Raw genomic sequence first — 24,104 nt, 5'->3', positions numbered from 1 at the left:
GCATCCCACTGTAAACAATCTTGCACTCCTGTGATAGTTCCTGACACATCACGAGCTCATCCATTTATTTGCACTGATTTACACATAAAACCACGGATGTATTTCAGAAGACTTTGAACTGTTTTGACAATACGCCCTGTGATATGCAACCAAATATTTGCAAAAAGGCACCAGCCTCTTAACTGATACTCCTCATTCAGTTGCCAAGCAACCAGAAGAGCTGTAAATACAGCACAGCAAAGGGTGTCTGCTCTCCCGCTGCTTTTATTAGCTTAATAATGTTTGTTTTTCTTCAAATTTCTAAAAGGCAGCCATGGCTGTGCAGCCCAAGACAAGTTTTTGGCCACCTCCCCTACCCATTAGCGTGCTATGGTAAAAAGGCCTGCCAGGACACCCCAGCACACATCTATTTCCATGGTCTGGATTAAGGAACTCAGTAACAAACTTTTTTTCTTTTTACATTAACGGAGGTTTCTGAGCGTTTTGTGATTCATTCATGCAGGACGGTTTCAATCTTAAGGAATTTTGCCTTAGATTGTCAAATAAGACAGATCTGCCTATTTCTTTGTCACCAGTGCTCTTAGGAGCAGCTCTGGAAGAGGGGCCTGCAGCTGGAGCAGCCAGAGGTTGCCACTTAGCTGCCACTGCTAAGTGCAGTTCGACTACCTACCTCTCAGGTGTGTGAGGCTCGGCGTTTTCCCCATTTCCACTGTGCGCATGTCTGCACTGCTGCATTTTGCCCTCTCCTTGCTTCTGTGCACAAGCGGTGTGGTTGAAGGCAGCTGCACCAGCTTTGGATGTCTGGAAAGGCTCTGCCTTCAGCTATGCTGCGCTGGATCAGCCTACGTGCCCACAGCACTCCCTCACAGCCGACAACCGAGGCACTCCTAGCAGCCCTGGCCCTCAGGCAGGTGGCCGCCCCCCAGTGTCCATCCTACAGCAGGTCCGTGGAAGAACGGCCATGTGGCGTGATCAAAGTCAGGAGAGGCATGCCTTGTTCCAGACTTTTCCACTACTATGGATGAAAGCATTCTGCTTTCACTTTTGTAAACAGCAACAATATTGTCCTTTTTTGTAAAAGTCTGAGATTTACAAATAAAACCCTTGCAGTCAAGGACATAAAAATATAACCCTCTCCCCACAACACCCTGAACGTTCCAGGACGTGCCTTGTGGCTTGATCGCTGCATCTTCTCTGCCCTCACAGGGCTTCCTGCACAGAGCAGCTGAGGACGATACCCCAGCTGCCCACTTGGCCTGGGTGAGCAGGTGAGAGATGCTGGGCAGCACAGAGCAGCGGGCTCAGCACCAGGTGGGGGACTTGCCATGGCGGTCACTGCACGCACAGCTGGCCTGCAGAGGGGCTTGGCTTCACCCGGTGGTCAGTTACAGTCTTGGAGGCACAGTAGGACCCAAACTGGAAATTTATCAGTTCAGGTAGAAATCATGGGATAGTCTGAAACAGGTCCATGACAGCTCCTTGGCCCAGGGATCCCCCTTTTTTGGCTGGCTCTGGTGCTGCAGCTTGTGCTGCCTGTGGGGGACATCCTGGGGCTGCTGTCAGTGCCATGCACAGCGCTGCTGTCTGCAGGCCTGCTCCTGCAGCTGATGGGGCACTGCTTAGAGGGAAAAGGCTTTCAACAGCATCTAAACGGACGGCAAGGCGAGGTGAAGCAAAGCCAGAAGCATAAAGGTGAGGTGGGAGGTGAGGTAAGAAGCCATGGGCTGAAGAGCAGAAAATGCATTACACTACAACAGCATTATAAAGTAACAGCATTTAAATTCCATGAGATGGATGTAAAATTATTGGCTTTGAAAGATGCAAATAACGTGCGTAGTATTTGTTCTCTAATTCTTTCTACATCATGAAGTTAGGTAAAAAAAATCATCAGCTTCTATAGTATAATTTTATTCACTGTTTGCAAATGTGAGTAGGTGAATGTTCATTCATAGAGACACTCAGGGTGAACAGTAACTCATATGGACATTCAGGGAAGATCAGCTTTTGACTGGAAACTACAGCAAGGGAGCATAATGCAGTGAGGCAGTGAAGTCAACATAACTGTTTAGTTATCAGTATTACACTTCTGAAAACAATTAACAGGTGAATTCTTGAAACATTCATATCATTGTCCCTGAGAAGCAGTTGCAGAATAATTGAATATATGGGTAAAAAAAAAAAATTAAAAAATGCAGAACCTGTTAACCGACTATTTGCAAACAAACAAAAAAGGAGTAAATACATCTACTACTGTGTTAGGCAATTTCTAATTAACATGTATACAAGTAGCACTAACATGTCAAAAGCAATTTTTTTTTCAGTGTGTATTGTATTCAAATGTAATGTTTACAGAGTATTCAGGTGTACAAATTCATTTGATTAATTTTTAGAGGTTTTATTTCATTTTGCCTGTATGTTTGGAATGTGCAGCTGTCATGTCCCATCTTACAGGGTACCAAGTGCAAAATTCTTTTCCCATTTCTGGGTTTAAATGTCCTTCTTAGGGAGGCCCTACAGGACTAAGTCTTTTGAAATGACCGTTATTTCAAATTAATTAGAACATATTCATATCTATCATTTACTTAAAGAGTAAATTTACTGTAAGCTGCTCCTGTACATTTCCATGTAATTGTGGTAACATTCAGATATGTCACAGAAACTGAAATGGACATTAAAATAAAACATGCTATTATAAAACTAAAGCAGAAGGAGCTCTATAGTCCATATAATGAAACAGGTGTTTACAACAGCTTCCATGTGACAGTGGATTAAAGGAAGTGTACAGAAGACTAGTACTGCTATTTTTGTTATCAAAATACTACAGTGGCATTTGCACAGGGATTAATCTTCCACATGCGCAGAGAGGAGAAAATGAATCTATTATATCAGAGATTTAGGAACATGAAGCTGGAAATGCTGAGCAGCACTAACTCCTTGTCCAAGTTAAGGATTTTTTTACATTTTACATTTTACCATTTACATCACTTACTGAGAAGATTAAATTAAAAAAAAAATCGATGCTTACTTTAATATCATTATGTTATGATCATATCCTAAGAATGTAAATTTCTTTTGAGATCCAAATGATGGAACTTTCTTTCTTAACTCAGTTCCCCAAATTCCTCTGGCAAAGATAACTTCCAACTGCTCTTGTTTATTTATTTATTTCATCTGCCTTCCCTTGTGTTCTTTTTTAAGTGCCCAATTGCTCTGATTTCAATTTCCTGCCTAAAAGCTTACTGAAATAATCCCCTTCTCTCACAGTTCATAATATAATATATACAATATGGCTAAATCTCTGTTGATTATAGCATGCTCTCAAAGCAGACAGGGAAATCATTAAGATGATGTTCACTATGAGGCCTATTATTGCACAACAGAGCAAAACTAATTGAATAAACAAAGCTGACATGAGTAAAATGATTAAACATTCATCTTGGTTGTTTTTTGTTTTTTTTTTTTTTGAGACTGTAGCAGCCTCAGTTGCGCTTCAGCATGGATGAAGACAGGCAGTGATCTAGAGGCCCATAGAAATTCTGCATCCATCTAGGAAACTCAACAAGCCTTCCTCAAAATTAAACTCCAGGTTTCAATAGATTCCTCTTGTTCTTAGAAAGTTTTACCTGACTGTCATTTTCAGCATTGCATCCTTCATTAATCAGACTGGAGGAAAATCATAAGCCAGGATTCCACAGTGAGTCATTTTCTGAATCTGGTATTAGAAACCAGCAATCCCTGAATTACAGAATCACAGAATGGCCGAGGTTAGAAGGGACCTCTGAAGATCATCTAGTCCAACCCCCCTGCTGTGCATGACAACCTAGAGCACATTGCGCAGGACGGCATCCAGGCGGGTTTTGAATATTTCCAGAGAAGGAGACTCCACAAACTCTCTGGAAACAATTATCTTACTGTTAAATTTTACTGTGTGTCCTTGGACAAGTCTCTCAATTGCCCTGAGATATATTTATTTCAGCTGGCTGAATAAGAAAAATGTTGTCAACTGCCTTAACAGTCAAATTGTGAAAGATCAGCTAAACTTTGTAAAATTCAATATAAATAAAATAGATATATGTATTTTGTACATCAATCTTAGACTATTATCATCAGGAACTTTCCAGTCTGAATTCCTTTTAAATTTAGTGAGATTTCATCACATTATAAGATATCCATTGTGTTAAGAACTATAATTTGTTTTAGCTAAAGAACATCCACACTACACATGTAGCTGTAATACATAGAGTAAAGAATTATTTAGTGCCTAAAGAAAGACATTATTTTTCAATTGTATCATCAAGGATAATGTCATTTCCTCTCTCTTCTTCTCTTGACAAAAATATCACGTTCATTCAGAAGTGACATTACATCCATTATAGACTAAACATTCTCCTTGCCACTACTCTGTGTTCTGCAGCTCTCACACTTTCTTTGCCTACTAATCTTCTGCTCATCCTTTACTCAATCAACATGCTTCCCAGGGCAAAGTCCTGCCCCCTGCTTAAATCGCAGGCAAAACTCTTTAGTGACTTCAATCAAACACAGAATTCATTCCAAGTTTTCAGATTTTATTCTAAAGCTGATACAGCAAATTCAGCAAAACTAGCTACTTGCTGTACCTTGACAGGATAAATCCATGTTGCAGCATTTAAAAGTCTCAAAGAAGCCTGCAAAAAATATGACGCATCTACCAAAGGCTTTCAACAAAAATAATCAAGTACAATGGATGTGTATTTTAATCTTTCATTTAGACTAGCCATTGGCAAATGTATGGCTGGATTGCCAATACCATTATCAATCTTCATGCAGTAATATTATCATGGCACGGTCCATTTTCCTCTATTTGTTAGAATGTTTCCACAACTTTCTAATTTCTTACTTCACAACAATGATTTTATTGATAATAAAAAAAGCCACAAAGGGTTATGGATACATTAGAAATTTAATGGGCAAACACACAGTTCCTGTGGCTCAGTGGAAAACAGTGGAAGCTTATACATAAAAAAGTACTTACAAATAAATGTGGAATCCAAGAATGAAATTACAGAACATGTATGTGAACATGCACACAACTAACTCTATATAAAAACATACAGGAAAATTATAAAAATAGTATTTTAACACAGAGCTCTGTTTAATGTTTTTCATATATATTACAATATATTTGATTTTAGTTTAAAAATGAAAAATAATACAAATCCAGATATTTCAATATCTGTGGAATAAATTCATTCATTCTACTGACATTACTGATGGCTAATATTGACCAAAATTTGCTTTCCAAAATTTTAGACAAGAATATTTATTGCAGAAGGAAAGTGTGGAATGGCATAAAGACTTAAAGCAGAGTAACGTTTCTTACCTGGAAGGTCAAATATATGCTTATTCAATTATAACAGTATTAGCTAGCATGTCTCAGAGGATAACATTTTGTGCAGGAGTGTGAGTAGAGGCAGTCATTTTTTACCTTTCTGGCCTGCAGCCGGTCCAGCACATCTGAGTGGTTCAAGGAAGGTCAGGAGCACTCCGAGAAAGGAATTCTGAGAGAGAAATACTCCAATACTTCCTTCTTTTCCTTGTGCACTTGGTGTACTGACAGAGGCAGCTTGTTGACCCAGGTGCCAACCGTGACAGTGTAAGACTTTGGCCAGGTCTCCACTCCTTCCTTATTTGTGTTTGCTGGGAAGGAACACTGCATATAAGACCACACCAGCTGCTATTTCATCATATCTACCCCAATACTATGCAAAACTGTTTAGTGAGTATACTTTTATTTTTACTTTTTTTTTTTTTTTCCCATTACTTATGTGTCAGAAGCAAATCCATTTCCCATTTATACCCAGGTTGCTTTCAGCAATGAAATACATGGTACTTACTACTTTGTAGATGGCATAAGAAAGATGCCATTAGGGAATTCAGTCAGCAGGGAGACAAACACTGTAATAATGAAGTTACAGGAAGCTTGATAAAAAAAATCAGATAATATTTGTCCTTCTTTACAATACTGAGCATTAAAATAAGAGTGACTTTGAAAAGCAGGCCAAATTACTACCTGATTTGGCATCTTTTCCCCTATCTTTGATTATAATCCAACTCTCTTCTTCCTTCTGAAGCAACTCAACAGAGGATATTTTGCTAATGTGATTAAATTATCAGCTTTAGAAGTGCTTAGAATTATCAGAGCACTCAAATTGTTCATAAATAGAACTTGCAGAGTTTTAAGAGAGAAATTTTCAATGGGTTGCAAAACATGGAAAGAAAACTGAAAACATTATTCTCTAGGAGAAACCTGAAGTGTTAACAGGATACATGTGGATGTAAGAAAAACTAACCAAAACCAAAGCTCAATGCCAGACCTCTGAAAAGGATCTGCCAGAGTCTATTGTTAGTTATTATGCAGCTATTACACATAGGTATGCTCAGAGAATTTCAGGTATCCTGAAGTGATAGGGAAGCTGGTATGATAAAGTAACTGTAGCAGTTAGTTTCTGGGAACATTTTGGAAAACAAACAGAATCTCATACTCCAAGTAGCAATAGAATGGACAAGTCGAATAGGTGTCCTACCTCTGACAGCACATTGAAGATAGACTCCCCAGAAATCAGACTAGTTCAGTAAAAGCAAACGGAGCTAACCTCCAAAATGACTGCACATCCCTGCCTGGGATGGAGTTAACTTTCCCTGCAGCAGCCCATACAGTGCCGTACTTGGCACTTGTAGCTAGAACAGCACTGGTATCACACCAGTGTCGTGTCTATTGCTGAGCAGTGCTGGCACAGCATCAAGACTCACTCCAAACCACCCCCAGTCCCCCACAACACCAGCAGGTTGGGGGCGTGCAAGAGGTAGGGAGGGGACATCACCAGGGCAGCTGACCTAAACCCACCAAAGGGATATTCCATGCCATATAGTGCCACACTCAGCAATAAGATGTGGGAAAGGGGAAGGAGAGGGGAGGCTCTCATTATGAAGACGACTGTCCTCCCAAACAACCACTACGCCTATTGAGGCCCTGCTTCCTGGGACATGGTTGAACATTGCTTGTTGATGGGAAGTAGAGAATAATTTTTTTTTCCTCTCTATGCTTTTGTGAGGCTTTTGCTCTTTTTTTTTCTCCCCTCTTCCCTTCCCCTTTAATTAAATTATTCTTATCCCAACCCATGAGTTTTTTTTTTTCTTTCCAGCATACTTTCTTCTCCACTTCTTCTTCTGAGGAGGGGGAGTGAGGGAACGGTTATGTTGGGAGTTCAGCTGCCCAGTAAGGTAAAACCACCAATGTGGCTCAAAAAAGAGAAGCTAAACTGAATCCTGACTTTGGGAGAATTAGGGGTCAATTTCTTTTTCCATTAAAAAGGAGACTATACAACACAAAATGAAACATGAAAACCCATTGTTATATGCAAGAGAAAAAGATGCATTATGTTGCTGTCAAATTACGGTTACAGAATACACAACACATTCTTAATAATGTGAAATGGAAAAAATAAAAAAGCAGTCATTACAGAAGACAAATTAAAAATAAATGATTTATCTGAATATAAACTTTGTGCAAACCTTTTTTCACCTTGTATTACAAAAGCATGGACTGATTACTTATATAATGAACTGTTGAAAATACTGTGAATGAATGCATACATAGGCTTGTATGCTCTCTGTGAATAGCATTTTTGTGGTGCCACGACCTAAGACAGAATATGGAGCTAGATGGAGCAATAGAAACCAAAAGATTTCTGTTTATCGTTATTACAGGATAGGTAATATTATCTGTTTCCCCAAAGATGTGCATTGTGGTACCACTCAAAATACTTAATCTCTCTGTTGTTTAGTCCACTGGTCTGCATGAGGATTAAATATCACTCCAAGGACTATGACAGTTCAGTTTAGAGAAATGCAAATTTGCCCATGACATGTATCAGTATCTCTGTGGATAACAAAAAGTTGATAGCTGCCCACTCAATCTAATACCTCCCAAATAATTAAACAGTAATCCCCACCCCACGAAAGTGGCCATGGCACCAAGCCTGCTGGAGTTCAAGTGTTTGGACAATGCTCTTGGACATATGTTTTAAATTTTAGTTAGTCCTGTGTACAACCAGGAGGTAGACCCTAAGATTGTTGCAGGTCCCTTCCAACTCAGGATATTCTATGTTTCTACAAAAAATTGACATGACTTGATAGCAGGTATTGACCCCAATGTTATTACTCATAAAGGAAAGGTTGATTTCTCACACAAATACTTTTTCTCTTATGAAAAACAGTAAGTACAAAAAAATACAAAATTAAAAAAAAAAAAGAAAGAAAATTATTAATGCTTCGATAGGATGTCCCGATTAAAAAAAATAAAATCAATTTACCTACACCTATTTGAAACACTATTGTAAAAAGGCAGTAGGAACAGTGAGAAACATAAATTACTGTTAAACTATATCATGCTGCTAGAGCCAATGAGAAGATCTGTGTACTTTTTCCTTATGATTATTACAATCTGGGAAGTAATACATCATCCACAATGAAAGACGGGAAATTTCTTCAAGTACCAATCCTTCTACAAATCAGATTTCTCTTTTTGTCTTTGTAGACAGATTTCATCATAAATTTGATTCCTAAATTTCAACATATCTTCCACATCTTTGTAGGATAGCATTTCTTCAACAGACAGGAGCTTAAAGCCATGCAATTTAAAAGCCGACTTGTGCTGCACAGAATTTAACATGTTTAATGACATTCTAACTGATTCACTTAAACTAGAACAAACAGGAAAAATCCTAGCAGTCCACAACCCAAACTGGGTATTATCACTGGAGAAGAGCTGGTTTGAAACCTGTACACCCCAGAGGTCCAAGCATTCTAGTAAGCTGACCCCAAAAAATTGTAGTGAATATATATCTGAAAGCAATTTCACACTCTTTTTCAAGTCATCTTCTACACTAAATACCATACTTGCATACTTTACTTGATCATCAATTTTTATACTCAATGAACACAGGAAACAGTTTGAAGGTATGTCTACTCTCAAATTTACGTAGGATCCACTAATAATGCAGTTCTTCCCTACTAAGACTTCAGGTCCAATTCTAGAGTATTCAATAACGGATCCAGGTCCTATAAAACACCCAGGCTCAAGTATGCTTTGAATGACACTTGCTGATCTATCCAAGGTCTCAGCTTTGTCTGAAAAGATGCTAAAAGCCTCAGACAGTAAATCAAGCTCAAATTTCAGTTTGCTATCAGATGTAAAATGAAACAAGTACTCCCGAGTAGTTCCAATGTGATAAAACTTAGAGTTGTTTAAGACTATAACATTAAGTGGAGTTCCTTTCAGAACAGAATATAGCTTCTGCCGTACTTCTACTAACTGCGATTCCTCTTTTGTGACATTACTTGTATTTTTTGTGTAATCTTGAGTGGCTCCAGGTCCCAGGGCCTGAAGGAAGTCACCATATGCATCTATTTCACAGCAAAGAGTATTCATCTGCTTATAAAATATCAATAATTGTTTTGCAATGCTATGATCCATGTAAAATATACTGTCTGTATACACACACTCTGAGTCCATTTCTGAGTCACTGTGGTCTCCAGAGGAACATGGCTGAGAACAATTCCCTCTCACACATACTGCACCACACTGGCGCATTGTCTCAACATCAGGCTTGTGTAGGAAACGATGGCAAGATGTGTATTCAAGTCCTCCTTTTCCTGAAAAACTGGATGGATCTAAAACAAACACTCCATGAGTGGTCCCAACTGTCAAATCTGAAGGGTGAGCTAAAGCAGTAAATCCAGGTTTATCGAATGTGATTGTTTCTGCAACTCCAGTGCTGTAAAGTTCTATGTCATCTGAACAAGTAACGAGAATTCCTGGTTTCATGTGACTGGGGAAATCAATGTACATAGCAAGCTTAAGCTCCAACATCTGGTAAACAGGATCACCAAAAGGCAAAGCTGTGAAAATCTTCCCCAGTGCACTTGCATTTGGTAAACGTTGACTATAACCACCTGAAAAAAAAAGACATTTTTAATTACAGAGTATATATACAGTCTCTTAAGAAAGTGTAAGTAAGCATAAACAAAACCTGTATGGCTACATAGCTTGATCATATACTATGTATTCCTTAGAAAATGTCAAATTTTTAAAAAATCATCCTTCCTCTTAAACATTTCTCAAGGCAGATCTGACCTTATGTCCAAAATTTAGTATGCCTTAAGTAGCTTTTATTTAAACAGTGGTTGATTTCATTACCTTTACTTTGCTTCAGAGCTGGAATCTGAACCATGTGTCTATTAACTAAAGTGACGAAATCAAATGACTCCTGCTCTTTGCTTGAAAATAAGAAGAAAGAAAAAATGCCTCAAAGCAATTTTAAATCAGAGATGAGTCAAATTAGCAGCAGTTTGGTAAGGTGACCGGTTATTACCTTGTTTCTTTTTCCTCTGCAAAAGAGACAGAGTTTTCCAGCTAACACCTTTTGGAAGTGTTCTGACTAGTTGGGTAAGGTGGTAAGTATTCATTCTGTACGTATTTATGAGGAACCCCTTGGGCAGACCAGGCTGCTTAAACTGGCATGTCAAGGCAGAAGATTAATTTAGATACTTTGAATTACATTTTCTTCTCCACTGACTGACTGAACAACTTAAGTGTTGAAAACAAATGCTTAAGTGACGGCAACACCTCCAGAAATTTCAGCTGAAATTCAAATGATCAGATCAGCGACGTTTGGGATTATTTTTCTAAGGCAACTATATTTCAGAACTCTTATTACTTACCTGCCAACATATTTTTTAAAAAATAAAAAGGTATGATTTAAAAGTGTGGCATGTCAAACAGTATTTACCAGAATGAATTAGCAGCACAATAAAAGAAGTCCATTTATCACCATAGAGATTCTCTAAGCACTGGAGAACATGAAGTGTTGATCCACCATTTCCTGAAGGAAGAAATATTTTATTACCGGCTGAAAAGAACACCAATAATGTATGTATTGACATGTGAAGCACACTGGGATCTGGTGCTATGGTTGGGTGATCAGGTATTGTTTTTTAAATGTTGCTTCATTCTGCTGTAGAAAATAAGCTGTGATTTGTTTTTTAAAAGTCCTCGTGACTGCAGAGATAATTTTTTTTAACAAACTGTAAATGGATGCACAGATATCCATCTGAAATTTCCTCAACCAGTTCTGACAGCATAGTCCTTCTACTGCACCATAGTTGATAAAATCATACAAAGATGATGGACACTCACTCAGGAAACTCTGCACTCAAAGAGAAGGGCACCTCGAATAGGCAGGTCTTGTGAAAAGACATGCTTTTTCCTCCTATTCCTTCTCTGAACAACCTCAGCATTTGAAGCGTTTCATCATTTCAACAGGCCATAACTTGCCAAGAAAATTGGCTCCAGCATGAAACACGTCACACAAAAGTTCACTAGTGAGTTGATGCAAGCTTTCCCAAGTATTTTTGACATTTACAATAAGGAAATGAGGGAAAAGTATAATTGTTTGGGATTTTTTTTTGGTGCTTCTACAACTTAGAACAGCTGGATTGCTGAAAACTAATCCTTGCCTACTATTTTATACTGCAGGTATACTACTGAGATTAGTTACCTTCTACAGCAAAGTGAACTACTTATTATAGGATGATATTATGGATAGTAAGACTACTTTCTTCTAGGTTTTTGTTGCACAGTGGTTAATGTATTGGAATAGAATCAGTTATCATCAGTTTAAATTTATCAGGTTAAGGTAAGTAGTAAGAATTTATTAAAAAACCAACCAAACAAAAAACCACCATCAGTTAGTGATATTCTGTATTCTATATGTGGAAGAGCGCCCTACGGTATCATCAGCATATACTCACTCAAAACCACCACGATAGAGTCCCAGTTACCACAATGGAAATTTTAATTGCCAAAATATACTTACACGCAGTCCAAAAAGCACCGAACCTGTGATGTTTGCAGCTGTGCATGTGAATCAAAATAACATACTATGTAATGATGCGGAACCTACATTTGTATTCCAAATAATACTTCAAGTTTTAGCAAATTTTGGAGCCCTTCCACTGCAAGAGACAGCCGTCAAAGCACTTAAACACAAAGCCGACTTCTGCCTGACTGAAGGTGATCATAATTATATAAGCACAGGATAGAGGAATAAGAAGATGGAATGAATACATAGGGCATTAAGTGAGTACAACTCATGCAACAACATTTGCAGGAACTAGCGTCAGAGCAGTCCTATGCTCAGCGGGATCCTGATCACTGGGGACTGACCAGAGAGGACCACGGGGCCCCTCTGTCCCTCTGCAGTCAAAGCTACCTTCCTGCACAACGGACTGCCCGATGAAATCCTGCTCCCCGCCACAGCAACGAAAGAACTGGCCATAAAATGCGCACCGATTTTGGGTCCCGGTGGATCCACAAAGACGTGGTACCGCACGCCCAGAGGAAGCTCCCCTCCTGCCAGCTTTGCGGACAGCTGCCGCCGGTACGCCAGCTCCTGCTCTCCGTCGGCTGCGGTGATCCCGACGAGGTCCCAGAACTCTCCGGGGCGCACGGCTCTGCCTGCCCGGCGGAGCGGAACTCGAGTCAGAGTCAGAGCCAGCGCCACGGCCGGAGCCGGGCCCGCCTCCCGGCGCTGCGGGCCCCGAGCGCTGCCCACGCCCGCGGCCCCCCGCCCCGCCGCCCCCGGCCCGGCCCGGTTCTGCCGCCCCACCTCGGAGCGCGGCGAACCGCGCCAGCCGCCGCCCCGTGGCCTCCCGCCGCGCCGCGCTCCGCTCGCCCACCGCCGGCATGGCTCCGCGCCCTGCCCGGCGCCGCTGCGGCCTAGGCGGAAGAGCCGGGCTCGGAGCGGGGCCGGGGCCGGGGGCGGGCCGGCGGCACGGCGGGGCGGGAGCCTGCGGCGGCCGCAGACAGCGGCGGTGCTCGGTGCCCGGCTGCTGGGGCCGAGCGCATAAAATCTCACTGTGTGTAAATCCTACCGTAAAAGTAGCTCTAAAAGCACTGCAGGAGGTGTTGAAAAGCAGCTACTTAAAATAACTAAGTTTTTTTTTATTATTATTATTTTTTAAAAAAAGGTTGCCAAAAATCCATAGTTCTTCTATGTCTGTAGACTGCTGGCAGAAGATTAAATAAATAAATACTTCACCACTGCTCTTTCAGTTTGGGACTTTATGTGATGCATGTGATGCATTTTTGTTTTGAGCTTCTGGTCATTATTCAGACTTCCTAAAGCATCTGTTTGCATTTGCTAAAATAAAGTCTGTTACTGAATCCAACTATTCATGGTAATCATTCATTTTGTACTTATTTCAGATTAATGCTTATTCATGCTTTTACTAGTAATAGTTTAGAATCTGTTAATCTAATAATTGATTCCAGGAAATACTAGTTTTTCATCTATACCGTATTTCTTTGTCCCCTGAAATGAAGGACTGTCCAGAGGAGGGCCAAAAAGATGATCAAAGGGCTGGAGCATGTCTCCTAGGAAAACAGGCTGAGAGCGCTGGAGTTTTTCAGCCTGGAGAAAAGAAGGCTCCGGAGAAATGTTATAGTGGCCTTCCTGTACCTAAAAGGGGCTACAGGAAAGTTGGGGAGGACAGGAGTTGGGGTGTAGTGATAGGACAAAATGAAAGAGTTTTAAAATGAAAGAGACTTAGATTAGACATTAGGAACGAATTCTGTACTATGAGGGTAGCGAGGCCCTGGCCCAGCCTGCCCAGAGAAGCTGTAGATGCCTCATCCCTGAGTGCCTAAGGCCGGGCTGGATGGGATTTGGGCAGCTTTAAGGTTCCTTTCAACCAAAACCATTCTGTGATTCTATGATTTGCTGTGCATAGTAAAGAATCCCAGGAGAGCTTTTGTAATAGCAAAACTGTTTACACCGATATTGTAACTAAAGTATAAATCCCCAAGTTGCATTTCACTATGAAAAGTATTTTCACAAATAGCAGAAAACACTTTGTTGACTTGCTGAATGATGTCTCACCTCCTATCTGATAATGCTATCCCTGTCTTGTTCTTCAGTGTCTGGTGTAAACAACCTTAGATACAGCCTAGGTCTGCAGTCCCTGCGTGAAGTGGAGATGATGGATTAACACACAACTCATTGTATGTGTATATGAACATTTGGTGGAGTAAATGAAATGTAAGTGGTAAGAAATCATGCCAAGAGCAAATTACTTTATATTGCCCTCTGGAATGCAATATGTCAGATAAAATATGTTGATAGCACAACAATATTTTTGCTTAAACAATTAGTGTCACAGGATTTTTTCTACCATTTGGGTGTATAGTATTTCATAAGTAAGCTTGTAACCTATACCTGGACATTTTCTTCAGTTATCCGAAACTCTCTTTTTACACATAGCTTTATTTATTTATTTATTTATTTTTGTTAACTGAATACTGAATAACTTATTCCTACTTCAAAAAATCTAGTGTTTGAATGTGGACAAACTATTGATCAAAGTCTTGTAAAAGAACTAGAAAGTCACGGAGAGGTTACCTGAGCTGTATCAAAAGAATGTAGGGCATTTGCAGTATTGTTTTTTCACTTAAAATATTTATCCTCTCAAAAAGTTACATTATAAATAAGGTCCTCCTTGTGCATCTGTTGGCAGGAAGTTTCTGTCCAGGGAAGTTAGAGCAGGGTTTGGATCTCAGCAAGTGTGGCAGTGCCCAGACTGCTGTGGAGGCTTTTTTTTGTGAGAAGCTCCCAGGACACACAGTTGAAGGGGGGATGTGGTGAGAATGGGATCGAGTTTAATGAATCCTGAATGTGTCTCCAGTGTTGCAAAGCAACAGCGCTATAGTGCCAGGAGCGTGTGGCAGAGCAGGGGCTGCCATACATGTTCAGGAGCTGCCCCAGAGTGGAAGGCTCCTCCTCACCCTGAGTTTCTCATAGAGAGATCCAGGCAGTGCAGACCCACCACAAGGCACGATGTGAAGGCAGAGGTCTGACCTGCTGAGGAACCCTTCCTGACATTCAGTTACTTACAGAAAATGACTAAATGAATAACAGGAATGAAGGAACAAGTGGATGAACTATCAAATGGCAACACATATGGCCAATCAATCATCTGTGGAAGCATCTTTTTTAGCTCCTTTTTTGTTTTTTTGTTTGAACAGACTAACGGTTGGCAGTGTGTATAACTGAAATATTTTCGCAAACAACTGGAATATTTTTTTTTAGAGCTGTTATACTGGAAAGCCTCCAAGTGAAGAATGGAGCTAACTGTTTATTCCTCACGTGAGAATTTAGGTTATTGCAGGACGGTAGCAGATGCCATAATAAATCTTACAGATGCCATAATAAATCTTGCTTTATTTACCGAGAGAAAGGTGATGTTCAGTCTGTCTGAAAGGTCAACATACAGGTGGGAATGAAAAGCAGTAAGGTCTCAAATTATTTATTATTGAGAATATTTGAATATGCCTATTTATTATATCTGCAGATGTTTTTCAGATGAGGATTTGAGAGATGTAAGTGTTATCAAAACAACTGTTATACTTCATTGTTCACAAATATATTCTGCTGTAAGGTGAATTAAGCTTGACTATAATTTTGGCAATACATGAAGAAGACAGAGAAGCTGAAAAAAATGCAAGAGAACTGTGGAAGCCAGCTGAAATTACATATTGGTGTTTCACTAAGCTGTAAGTTACTAGAAATTCCTATTTTTGACAATCAAAAATGGCTAAAAGAAGGTGAGATCTAGTTGAACTTACATATGGCCCAGCTTCCACCCCAGATAAAGCTGTTATTTCACTCGTCTTTTGCACAGTTTAAAGCACCAACATAATTTTTCCAGCATTTAATTTCTTTTGTATGCAATATTGGACATTGCTCTGAGAATTTTTAAACCCTGTGCAAACAAATATCTCTGTAGAAGTGAATTAAACAGTCTTTGACTGCATTGAATTGCTATCTTATCTAGCCCTTCCTTGCTGTAAGACAGATACCCAATAGTGCAGAAACGTGGCCCATTCTCCCAGCCTTCATTTGCAGCTGAAATAAAGTAATTTTTTATCATGTATGGACAAGTAGACCAGCTTGGGGAAAAAGAAAAGAAAAGAAAAGAAAAGAAAAGAAAAGAAAAGAAAAGAAAAGAAAAGAAAAGAAAAGAAAAGAAAAGAAAAGAAAAGAAAAAAGACTAAAATTCTGCAGTGTAAAACTTCATATCCATAGCAGGAGGAACAGCAGAGTTATTGGGAACACCAGAGCCATAGCCTCTTGATGGTCTGCTGGCAATACATCCAGTGTTTTGATGGAAGCTAATACAGCTGACACATGGGAATTAGAAATATAATGATATGATAAAATGCTCTATGAAATACCTCACCATGCTGCTGCATGCTAATCCTGGCTGTATAGGACTCCCTCAAACATGGAACAGGGTGGAATCTGGGAGCTTATTGACTGACTTGGAGCCAGTCTTTACTTTTTCTCATCTCTTCCCTGGTTTTTGTGTTTCTATAAGGTGATAAACTCAAGCTGTGTTCACAAAGAAATACCAGAATTAATAGACTTGATGTGTTTAGGAAAAACACTGTAGGCCTGAAAGTAGGAACTAATTTGAAGTCATTAGTTAATTATGTCACTTACTATTTTGAAGAAGGAAGGCCTTTTTTACGTATTTAACATACTCATCTAAAAAGGACTGGAACACCAGGAGTCAAATAACATGTCATTAGAAAGTTGAGTTTCTTTGAAGAAAAATTAAATCATACCAGGATACATTTTTCCTAGTATCAAAATCCAAGGATTTGCTTTTGAAAGCAGCAGAGTTCTGTAAATGGTCAAAACAATTTAATTAGAAACATGGCGTGGCTCGCTTAGTCAGTTCAACTTACACTGTCACAACTGCAGCACCAATACATGTGCATGAAAGCTTTGACTCAAAAATAGAGTGGAATACTTATAAATGTTATTCACAGTCGTCCTTATGGTTCTGGTAAATGACATTTTCACAAAAAGAACAGATTTTGATCTTGTAAGGGATCTCTGAAATATGTCAGAATTATTCAGGTAAAAAGACAATTCTCAACAGTTTGCTTCTTCCCTGCCCTGCCCTGCCCTGCCCTGCCCTCCCCTCCCCTCCCCTCCCCTCCCCCTTCTCCCCCCTTCCCTCTCCCCCTTCCCCCTTCCCCTTCCCCTTTCTTTTTTTATCCCCCACAGAATTTTTCTTTTCTTGCAATATTTGTGTTACCAAGTTGCTAGAACAGTGGCAGCGCAGAGTATTTGTGGTCACGAAGGATGGGCTCTGGCTGTAACTGTGATGAGTCACATCATCGTGCTCAAACTGTTGGACTTTGATGTGTTCAGCTTTCTTTCTCCAACATGAAAAATGAGGATCCTTTCTAAATCTTTTAAAAGTATCTGAGATGAAAGCATGTTACTGAAAGAGTCTTAGGCAGTAAGTACAGGTCCATTTATTTTTGTAATAGGTTATATTGGTTTAACTGGGTATGTGGTTCTGTATGTGGTTCTAAGACATGGAGTTGTTCTCTGATTTGGCAAATGAATTGTTGTTATTCTAGTAGCAGATGCTGTTCTGCCTGTCAAACCATTTCTTCATTTGTCTTCTCTGTTAAGTCAGCGTAGAGCATCCTAACTCTATATGTAACATTTTATTTTATATGCCTTTCTTTCCAGCTTGCTTTTACAGGATATAACAATTTGTGTTATTCTCGACATATACCTGTGTACTTGCCTTGGAGTAATTTTCCTCGGCCTGGAAGTTTTCTGTAGTTTACTGTCATTTTAACATAGTTGTTTTCTTATTATGTTCATGAAGGATGTTCATTTTGTTGCAGCCTTCTAGAATGAGGTTAAATCTTATGTTTCTTATTTACCATCTCTGCTGTCTAGTATAAGAATGTACTAGTAGAGCATGAAAATATTATTATGTTTCAAAAGTGGGGTAAGAGGGACTAAGAACATTTTACAGAATATACTTCTTTTGATTCTCACAAGCTTTGGTAAGCTGTAATATATTTATGCACTGTTCTCTGTCTTTGTATATGTGGAATGAACAAGTGTTCTCATGAACAAATAAGTCAGCAATGTAGAAGAATGCCTGTATAGCAGATAAAATATACCATTGCTTAATGTCATTCAGTGTAGACAATAACAGATCATTTCTGAAGTTAGATTACTCCTCCCCTCCTGAAAATGGCATAAGTGAACCCTTACCTTTGGTTATCAATTTTTTACAGAACTGTTTTTTTGGTATAGTAGTTGCTTTTGGCCTTGACCTTTCTGTAGTGACAGCAATGTTCCATGGAGTTTACTCTGTGGAGGTGGTTGTTTCTGTTGTTAAATGATGCTGTGTTTGTTTTATGTGTGGTTAAAAGCTCTCGTGGTTATTTTTTCAAGAGGAAGACTTACCTTTTGGGTGATCTTGTGACAAGTTTCCTTTTCGTGACTGGTGCTATAATGGGGTCTTTTCAGTCTTTGTATTTCCTCAACTCATATTTCTTTCCTGAGGGTGATTGTATTCTGTCCATCAGAATTTTAATCAAGACAGAGAAAGGATCATGGCATTATTTTTCTGCTTATTGATCCTTCTTATTTCAATTTGTTTTACTGATATTTTTATCTATTTTTACTTCATGGATTAAAAAATAAAAAGAAAAAATTGCTGTGCTCCAGTGATAGTCTTCTTGAACTACTAAGCTTACTAAGAGTGACAGTGTCTGTATTATTATTTTGAAAGATCAAGTGTTTCCTCTGGGAGAGTGACATTTTCGCACTCCAGCTAGAAAATTAAAAACAGTCTCAAAACACTAATGCTGTGGATATCCAGAGTAGTATACTGTGTTTGGAGAAGGCTGATGGAGCTGGTTATTAACCACTGTGTTACAACTGAGATGTCCATGTGGGATATCTGGAGAACCTTGCCAAATTTTATTTGGTGGCTTTGGTCTGTCAGAAGCTGTGCCTGAAACCACTGAAATGAGGTTTTGCTCATGCTGTTTGACACAGAGTATCTGAAGAGCCTTGGTGCTCAGAAGCAGAGGGAGCGGGCAGAGTGTGGGCCACCACACTTGTTCAGTGACCAGCAACATCTCTTAGAAATGTCTTCTGGGTGCGTGAGGGGAAAAGGTGTTAGGATGGAGAAGTAATATACCTGTGATTTTCTGATTTTCTGTTTTGCCGCAGCAAGCTGCATGATTTTGCCCGTTGTGTTTAACTCCCTAGTTATGGCAGCTTTATCTCCAAGTGGAGCAGAAAAAGCCAGTGAGGGTTTTCTGCCAATTACAGCCCCAGGGCAGAAGAACCACTGCCACAGCATGGCAGAACATGTGCTGCTCCAGGTCAGCGGTGACTTGTGATGGCAGTGGTGCCACCTGCACAGCGCCGCGGGTGCGAGGTGCTGAGGACCAGCTACTGGCAGTGTGGGGCCACAGCAGCAGCACTGGCGCTGCGTTAGGGTTCTGTCTTACGCTGCCCCGTTAGCCTCATTTTTCACTGGTCTCATTTCTAGGCAGAGCAGTCCCAATCTGTTTTGTCCCTCTTCCTCGAGGAGGTGTTGCAAGTGTTTGAGGGCCCCACTTACCCTTCTGGGAATAGTTTCCAGTTCATGTGTCCTGTCTGAACCAGGGCAGGCAGCCCCGCGCACAGTGGTGTGTCCTGTATTGGGTAGCCAACACTGAAAAGTTATCTCATTCTTTTGAGATAAAAGAAGGCTTTCTAACTAACTAACTAAGTGATTGAATAAATGAATGAAAGACAGGAGTTGAAAGGTAGAAAGAGAAAATCTGAACACTACATCAGGATCTTACACTAGAGAAACTTGTGGGTGCTGCCAGTTCAGTACTGTGCCTCATTTCTTCAAGAATTTCTAAAGGTGTGGTTGTAGTTTTCTCGAGAAAGATCCTCAAAGCAAGGTCAAGACCAAGACCAGATGATGCAAAGTACTGTAAAAATATTTGCCAGCTGCTATCCTTGCCCAGAAGGCTTCAGCTCACTTCCTTGAGCTGAAGGGTGCCTGCTTGCTGCTGTTGGATGAGCTGTGCACTGTGGAGGTGACCGTATACCAGAGGCCTTAGCAGCCACACAGCATCTCCATCCTGGTGGGCAACATGTACAGGATGGGGGGGAGCTCTGGGGAGATGTTGGAGCGTGAGGCAGGGAGGCAGAAGAGTAAAGGGAAAAATTAATGGAGGGAATGAGAAGAGAGAGTGGGAGAGGAACTGTGGGAGAAACAGCAGGGAGAAAGAGGCATGGCATGGCATGGCATGGCATGGCATGGCATGGCAGCAGAAATAGTGAACCCAGCAGCAGGAGGCACAGCTTGAAAGGCAGTGTATAGACTCAGGCGGTTCAGGAGCCAGTCAGGTGCACAGCAGGATATCAATCAAGCTGGTGAGGGGCTATGAATGGAAGGGTAAAAGGAGCAGATGATAGCTTTTTTTTTTTTTTTTTCTTGGGAAATGATCTGTGTGTGCTAATATGATTCCAATGAGGACTTAATGTGCTTAATTCTCACCAGTTGTATTTGGTGTCTGATACAAAATACTCCAGAAAAGTACAAGGAGCATTACTGTACACTAGTAATTTTTGGATCTTAAGACAGATAGGAAGGTTAAATACAAACATAGTCCCAGTGACAAGGTTTGCACATTTTTCTACAAATTTGGCACAAAACACATTGTCTTATTTGTTCCAGTGTAGCATTTAGAGCTGTGTTATTTATAACAGAGCAGCAAGACTTGCTTTGCAGAATTTTCTGTGGAAGTCTCATGTTTCCATTCTAGGACAGGGGAGAAATGGTGTCAATGTCCTGATCATTTTCTGCCAGAGAGAAGTAACAGCAATTCCCAAACACAGCTGTACTCTTAAACAAATAGCTATTCAAAGCATGGACCTTTAACATTTTTTTTTCTTTATGCTCGTGCATTTTACAGGTCATTATTGCTGTATTACCTATTACCATAAAAACTTCAGTGTCTCCATAATGGCTTGAAAACTATTTCATTAGCATGTTAATATGAAGCTTTTTACAGGCAATGTTTTGTCAATCTTCTTAAAGTGCTGTACATTACATTCTAAGAATTATGTACTTATTCTTTGTACTTCATGAATATTAACTGTGACTAGCAAGGATTTCCTTAAAACTTGAAGATCTCTTCCAGACAATGTTTCATTCGATTAAACCCTTCATAACAGACCAGAGTCAAACCATTCAGGACAAAAAATACCTTTTTATAAAAAACATCATAATTTTTCTAATTTCTGTTGCATTAAAATCAATCTCTACCATTGAACAAGGAGTATCCGTGTAAAGTTAATGTAGAATGACTGATGCTCCTTAAGTAACAAACCCAGATGTAAATTAAATGAAAGATGAACCTGGTAGTGTTTGTTTTTTCAGTCACCAGTGCCAGCTGCATTTCAAGAAGATTAAGAAAATTCATTAAAAAACATAATTCTAGAATTAATTTATTTTCATTTGCTAAACACATGGAAACATATGTAAGCATATGAGCATGAAATATTTAAAAGCATGTGTTTAAGATGCTTTTATACATTAAAAAACCCGTCTTTTGGCAGTGAGGGGATGCTGCTCTAGAGCTTCCAGCTCCACAGTCTGCAGCAGCCGTGGCTCTGGGGGCAGAGCCTGGGCTCACCTTCCCCTGGGCACAGATGCTGCTCTCCCCATTGCCATGCCATCCTGGCTGGCCTGACCTTCTGCAGAAGTATGCATTGCTTGAAGACAATTATTTTGACACCTGTTTGGATTTGGTATTTTTAAATTAAATTATGTTTTCCCGTTTTGTTCTATTAGAAACTGAGTGGGAATATCGAGTCTCCCTTCTGATCATTACAGAATTTGAGTACTTTTTCAATGTGCACATTTATTTTACCCCTCATCAATACTTGTTATCTTCATTTGAATGCTTAGCTACACATGATATAATTTTCCATAAGTGAATTTTCCTCCTCCCTACATTTTTTCTAGTTGTTAGAACTGAACAGTTTTCTTGGTGAGAATACACAATTGACCTCAAAAGTGGTACTGTATCCAACTTAATTTCTGTGGTACTCATTTATTACACATTATTATTATGGTTTTTCATTGATGGTCTACTGTGATAGCAGTTTCTTTTCATGATTTTATGGTTACTTCAGAAATCAATTAAGTTTATCAATAAATCAAACTCCCCCCTCCCCTCCCCGCCCCCCCCGCCCCGCCAAGTTAAGACTGTAGTTTGCACTGGTTTTCATTGGGTAAATCCTTGTATTTGATTTCAGTGGGAGAATGCACTTGGTGTGCGTGAGGTGAACGCTGGGCAAGAGGGAATAGGGCATACATACATACAGCTTCGGGTTTGTGGCAGAGGAATCGAGTAAACCTGGGATCAGAGAGCAGAAAGATTTCCTCTCACTGCCTGACGGTGGTGCTACAGTACCGTGGGAAAAATTGGTCTTCATGGTGTGTCATTGGCTCAGTTCTTGTGTTCCATCTTTTCTTGGGCTGTATCTGTATGAGACTGGCTATGTCTGATGTTGTTCAAGTGACAATAAAGATACAATTCATTGTACTTAAGTGGAATCATTGTTGGTAATCAGCTAAATAGAAGGAAGACTAAATCATGCTTACCAGAATACTATGTTCTTTGTGTTAACATCCACACCAGGGGAGCAAGCTATCTGACAGAAGTCAAGCAGTAACCCAAGAGCAGACTACCCTTCTCAACAGACAGGGTCATCTTGTCTCTTGGCTGTGAAATTCAAAGTTTGGATGGGTCTAACTTTGATGTAAGCAGATATTTTTACAGTCAATTTTCTTTCTTGTAGATGCAGCTGGTCAGTCCACCCCATTCTGGCAGAATTCGTGCACAGAGTATCTGAGAAAAACCTTACATTTTTATTACTTCTCATCTGCATATGTCATGGCATATTGTCTATGAAAATGTCCTTTATTATTCATCCACCTTTCTGAGATACGCAAAATAAGCTTTGAAGAGCTCAACTATGGATTTTCTTAAAATTTCTAAACTTTCAGGCTAGGTATTTCATTAATATTAAATGAGTATTGCAGTATGGAGGTTCATTTAATTTCAGCTCCAATGAAAATATCAAATCCTGTTTATTTCATTTTTGAGTACTTCCTACTTCTTTATATACTATGAAATAGTCATGAAGGTTGTTTTTATAGTAGAATTCCTTTGCCTAAACTTCTACTGTGGAGACGTTATGTCAGAGATGAAGGTGAACAAATTAAGTCAAAGCACACCTTCAGTGTGTGATTGGAAAAACTTCGTGTATCACAGCATTAAACCTGAACAGAACACTAATAGTGAAAAGCATTCATCTGGGAAACAAGTAAGTGCATTATTATTATTATTATTATTGATAAGAAAAATGAGCTCTGCAAACAGAGGAAAGTATATTTCTAAGAATTTCAGAAAAGTCTGTTAGAAACAGAGACTATATAAAGAAAAAAAAATATCACAGAATCATGGAACAGTTAAGATTGGCAGGGACCTCTGGCTCTTTCTGGTCCATCCTCTGCTCAGGCAGGGACACTCAGAGCAGGTTGCCCAGGACCATGTCCAGGCGCCTTTGGAAGATCTCTTAGGAGGAGACTCCAACAGCTCTTTGGGCAACCTGTGCCAGTGCTCAGTGACCTGCACAGCACAGCAGTGCTTCCCGATGTTCAGATGGACCCTCTTGTGCTCCACTTTGTGTCCATTGCCTCTTCTCCTTTCACTGGGCACTGCTGAAAAAAGCCTGGCTCCATCCTCTTTGTACCCTCCCTTTCTGGTATTTATAGACATTGATAAGATCCCCCTGAGCTGCCTCTTCTCCAGGCTGAGCAGTTCCAGCTCTCTCAGCCTCTCCTCACAGGAGAAGTGCTCCAGGCCCTTCATCATCTTGGTTTTTCACTGGACTCTCCATAGCTCCGTGTCTCTCTTGTACTGGGGGGCCTAGGACTGAAACCAACACTCCAGGTATGGCCTCACAAGTGCTGAGCAGTGCAGAAGGATTGCCTGACTTGACCTGTTGGCAATGCTCCTCCCAGTGCAGCACAGGACACTGTTAGCCTTCTACAGCTAAGTTTACGTATGATAGAAATACAAGATAGAGGTAGATCTCTAG

At 40.0% G+C, this 24,104-nt stretch overlaps 1 protein-coding gene across 2 annotated transcripts; it reads right to left on the bottom strand.

The window, feature by feature from the left end:
• Positions 1 to 7,370: 7,370 nt before the first annotated feature.
• FPGT (fucose-1-phosphate guanylyltransferase) lies at positions 7,371 to 12,832 on the bottom strand. Of its 2 annotated transcripts, XM_035564478.2 has the most exons (4): positions 12,708 to 12,832; positions 12,389 to 12,556; positions 10,830 to 10,922; positions 7,371 to 9,993 (listed from the first exon to the last, which is right to left on the bottom strand). In XM_035564478.2, exons 1-4 carry the CDS (start codon positions 12,784 to 12,786, stop codon positions 8,543 to 8,545), a joined length of 1,791 nt encoding a protein of 596 aa, XP_035420371.1. In that variant the 5' UTR covers positions 12,787 to 12,832; the 3' UTR covers positions 7,371 to 8,542. The 2 variants fall into 2 exon arrangements, with proteins under 2 accessions (XP_035420371.1, XP_035420372.1); XM_035564479.2 differs by lacking the exon at positions 10,830 to 10,922.
• Positions 12,833 to 24,104: the final 11,272 nt, after the last annotated feature.

This window comes from Cygnus atratus, chromosome 8 (assembly GCF_013377495.2).
Source record: "Cygnus atratus isolate AKBS03 ecotype Queensland, Australia chromosome 8, CAtr_DNAZoo_HiC_assembly, whole genome shotgun sequence".
NCBI lineage: Eukaryota > Metazoa > Chordata > Aves > Anseriformes > Anatidae > Cygnus > Cygnus atratus.
This window is presented reverse-complemented; position numbering and strand designations above follow the sequence as displayed.

Excerpts from the sequence above, each read along its gene's own strand:
- FPGT (XM_035564478.2), bottom strand. The coding sequence starts at position 12,786 with ATGCCGGCGGTGGGCGAGCGGAGCGCGGCGCGGCGGGAGGCCACGGGG. Across the intron at positions 12,557-12,707 it reads GCGGTTCGCCGCGCTCCGAG|GCAGAGCCGTGCGCCCCGGA; the intron begins GTGGGGCGGCAG and ends TCCGCCGGGCAG. Across the intron at positions 10,923-12,388 it reads TCCACCGGGACCCAAAATCG|GAAATGGTGGATCAACACTT; the intron begins GTGCGCATTTTA and ends TTCTTCCTTCAG.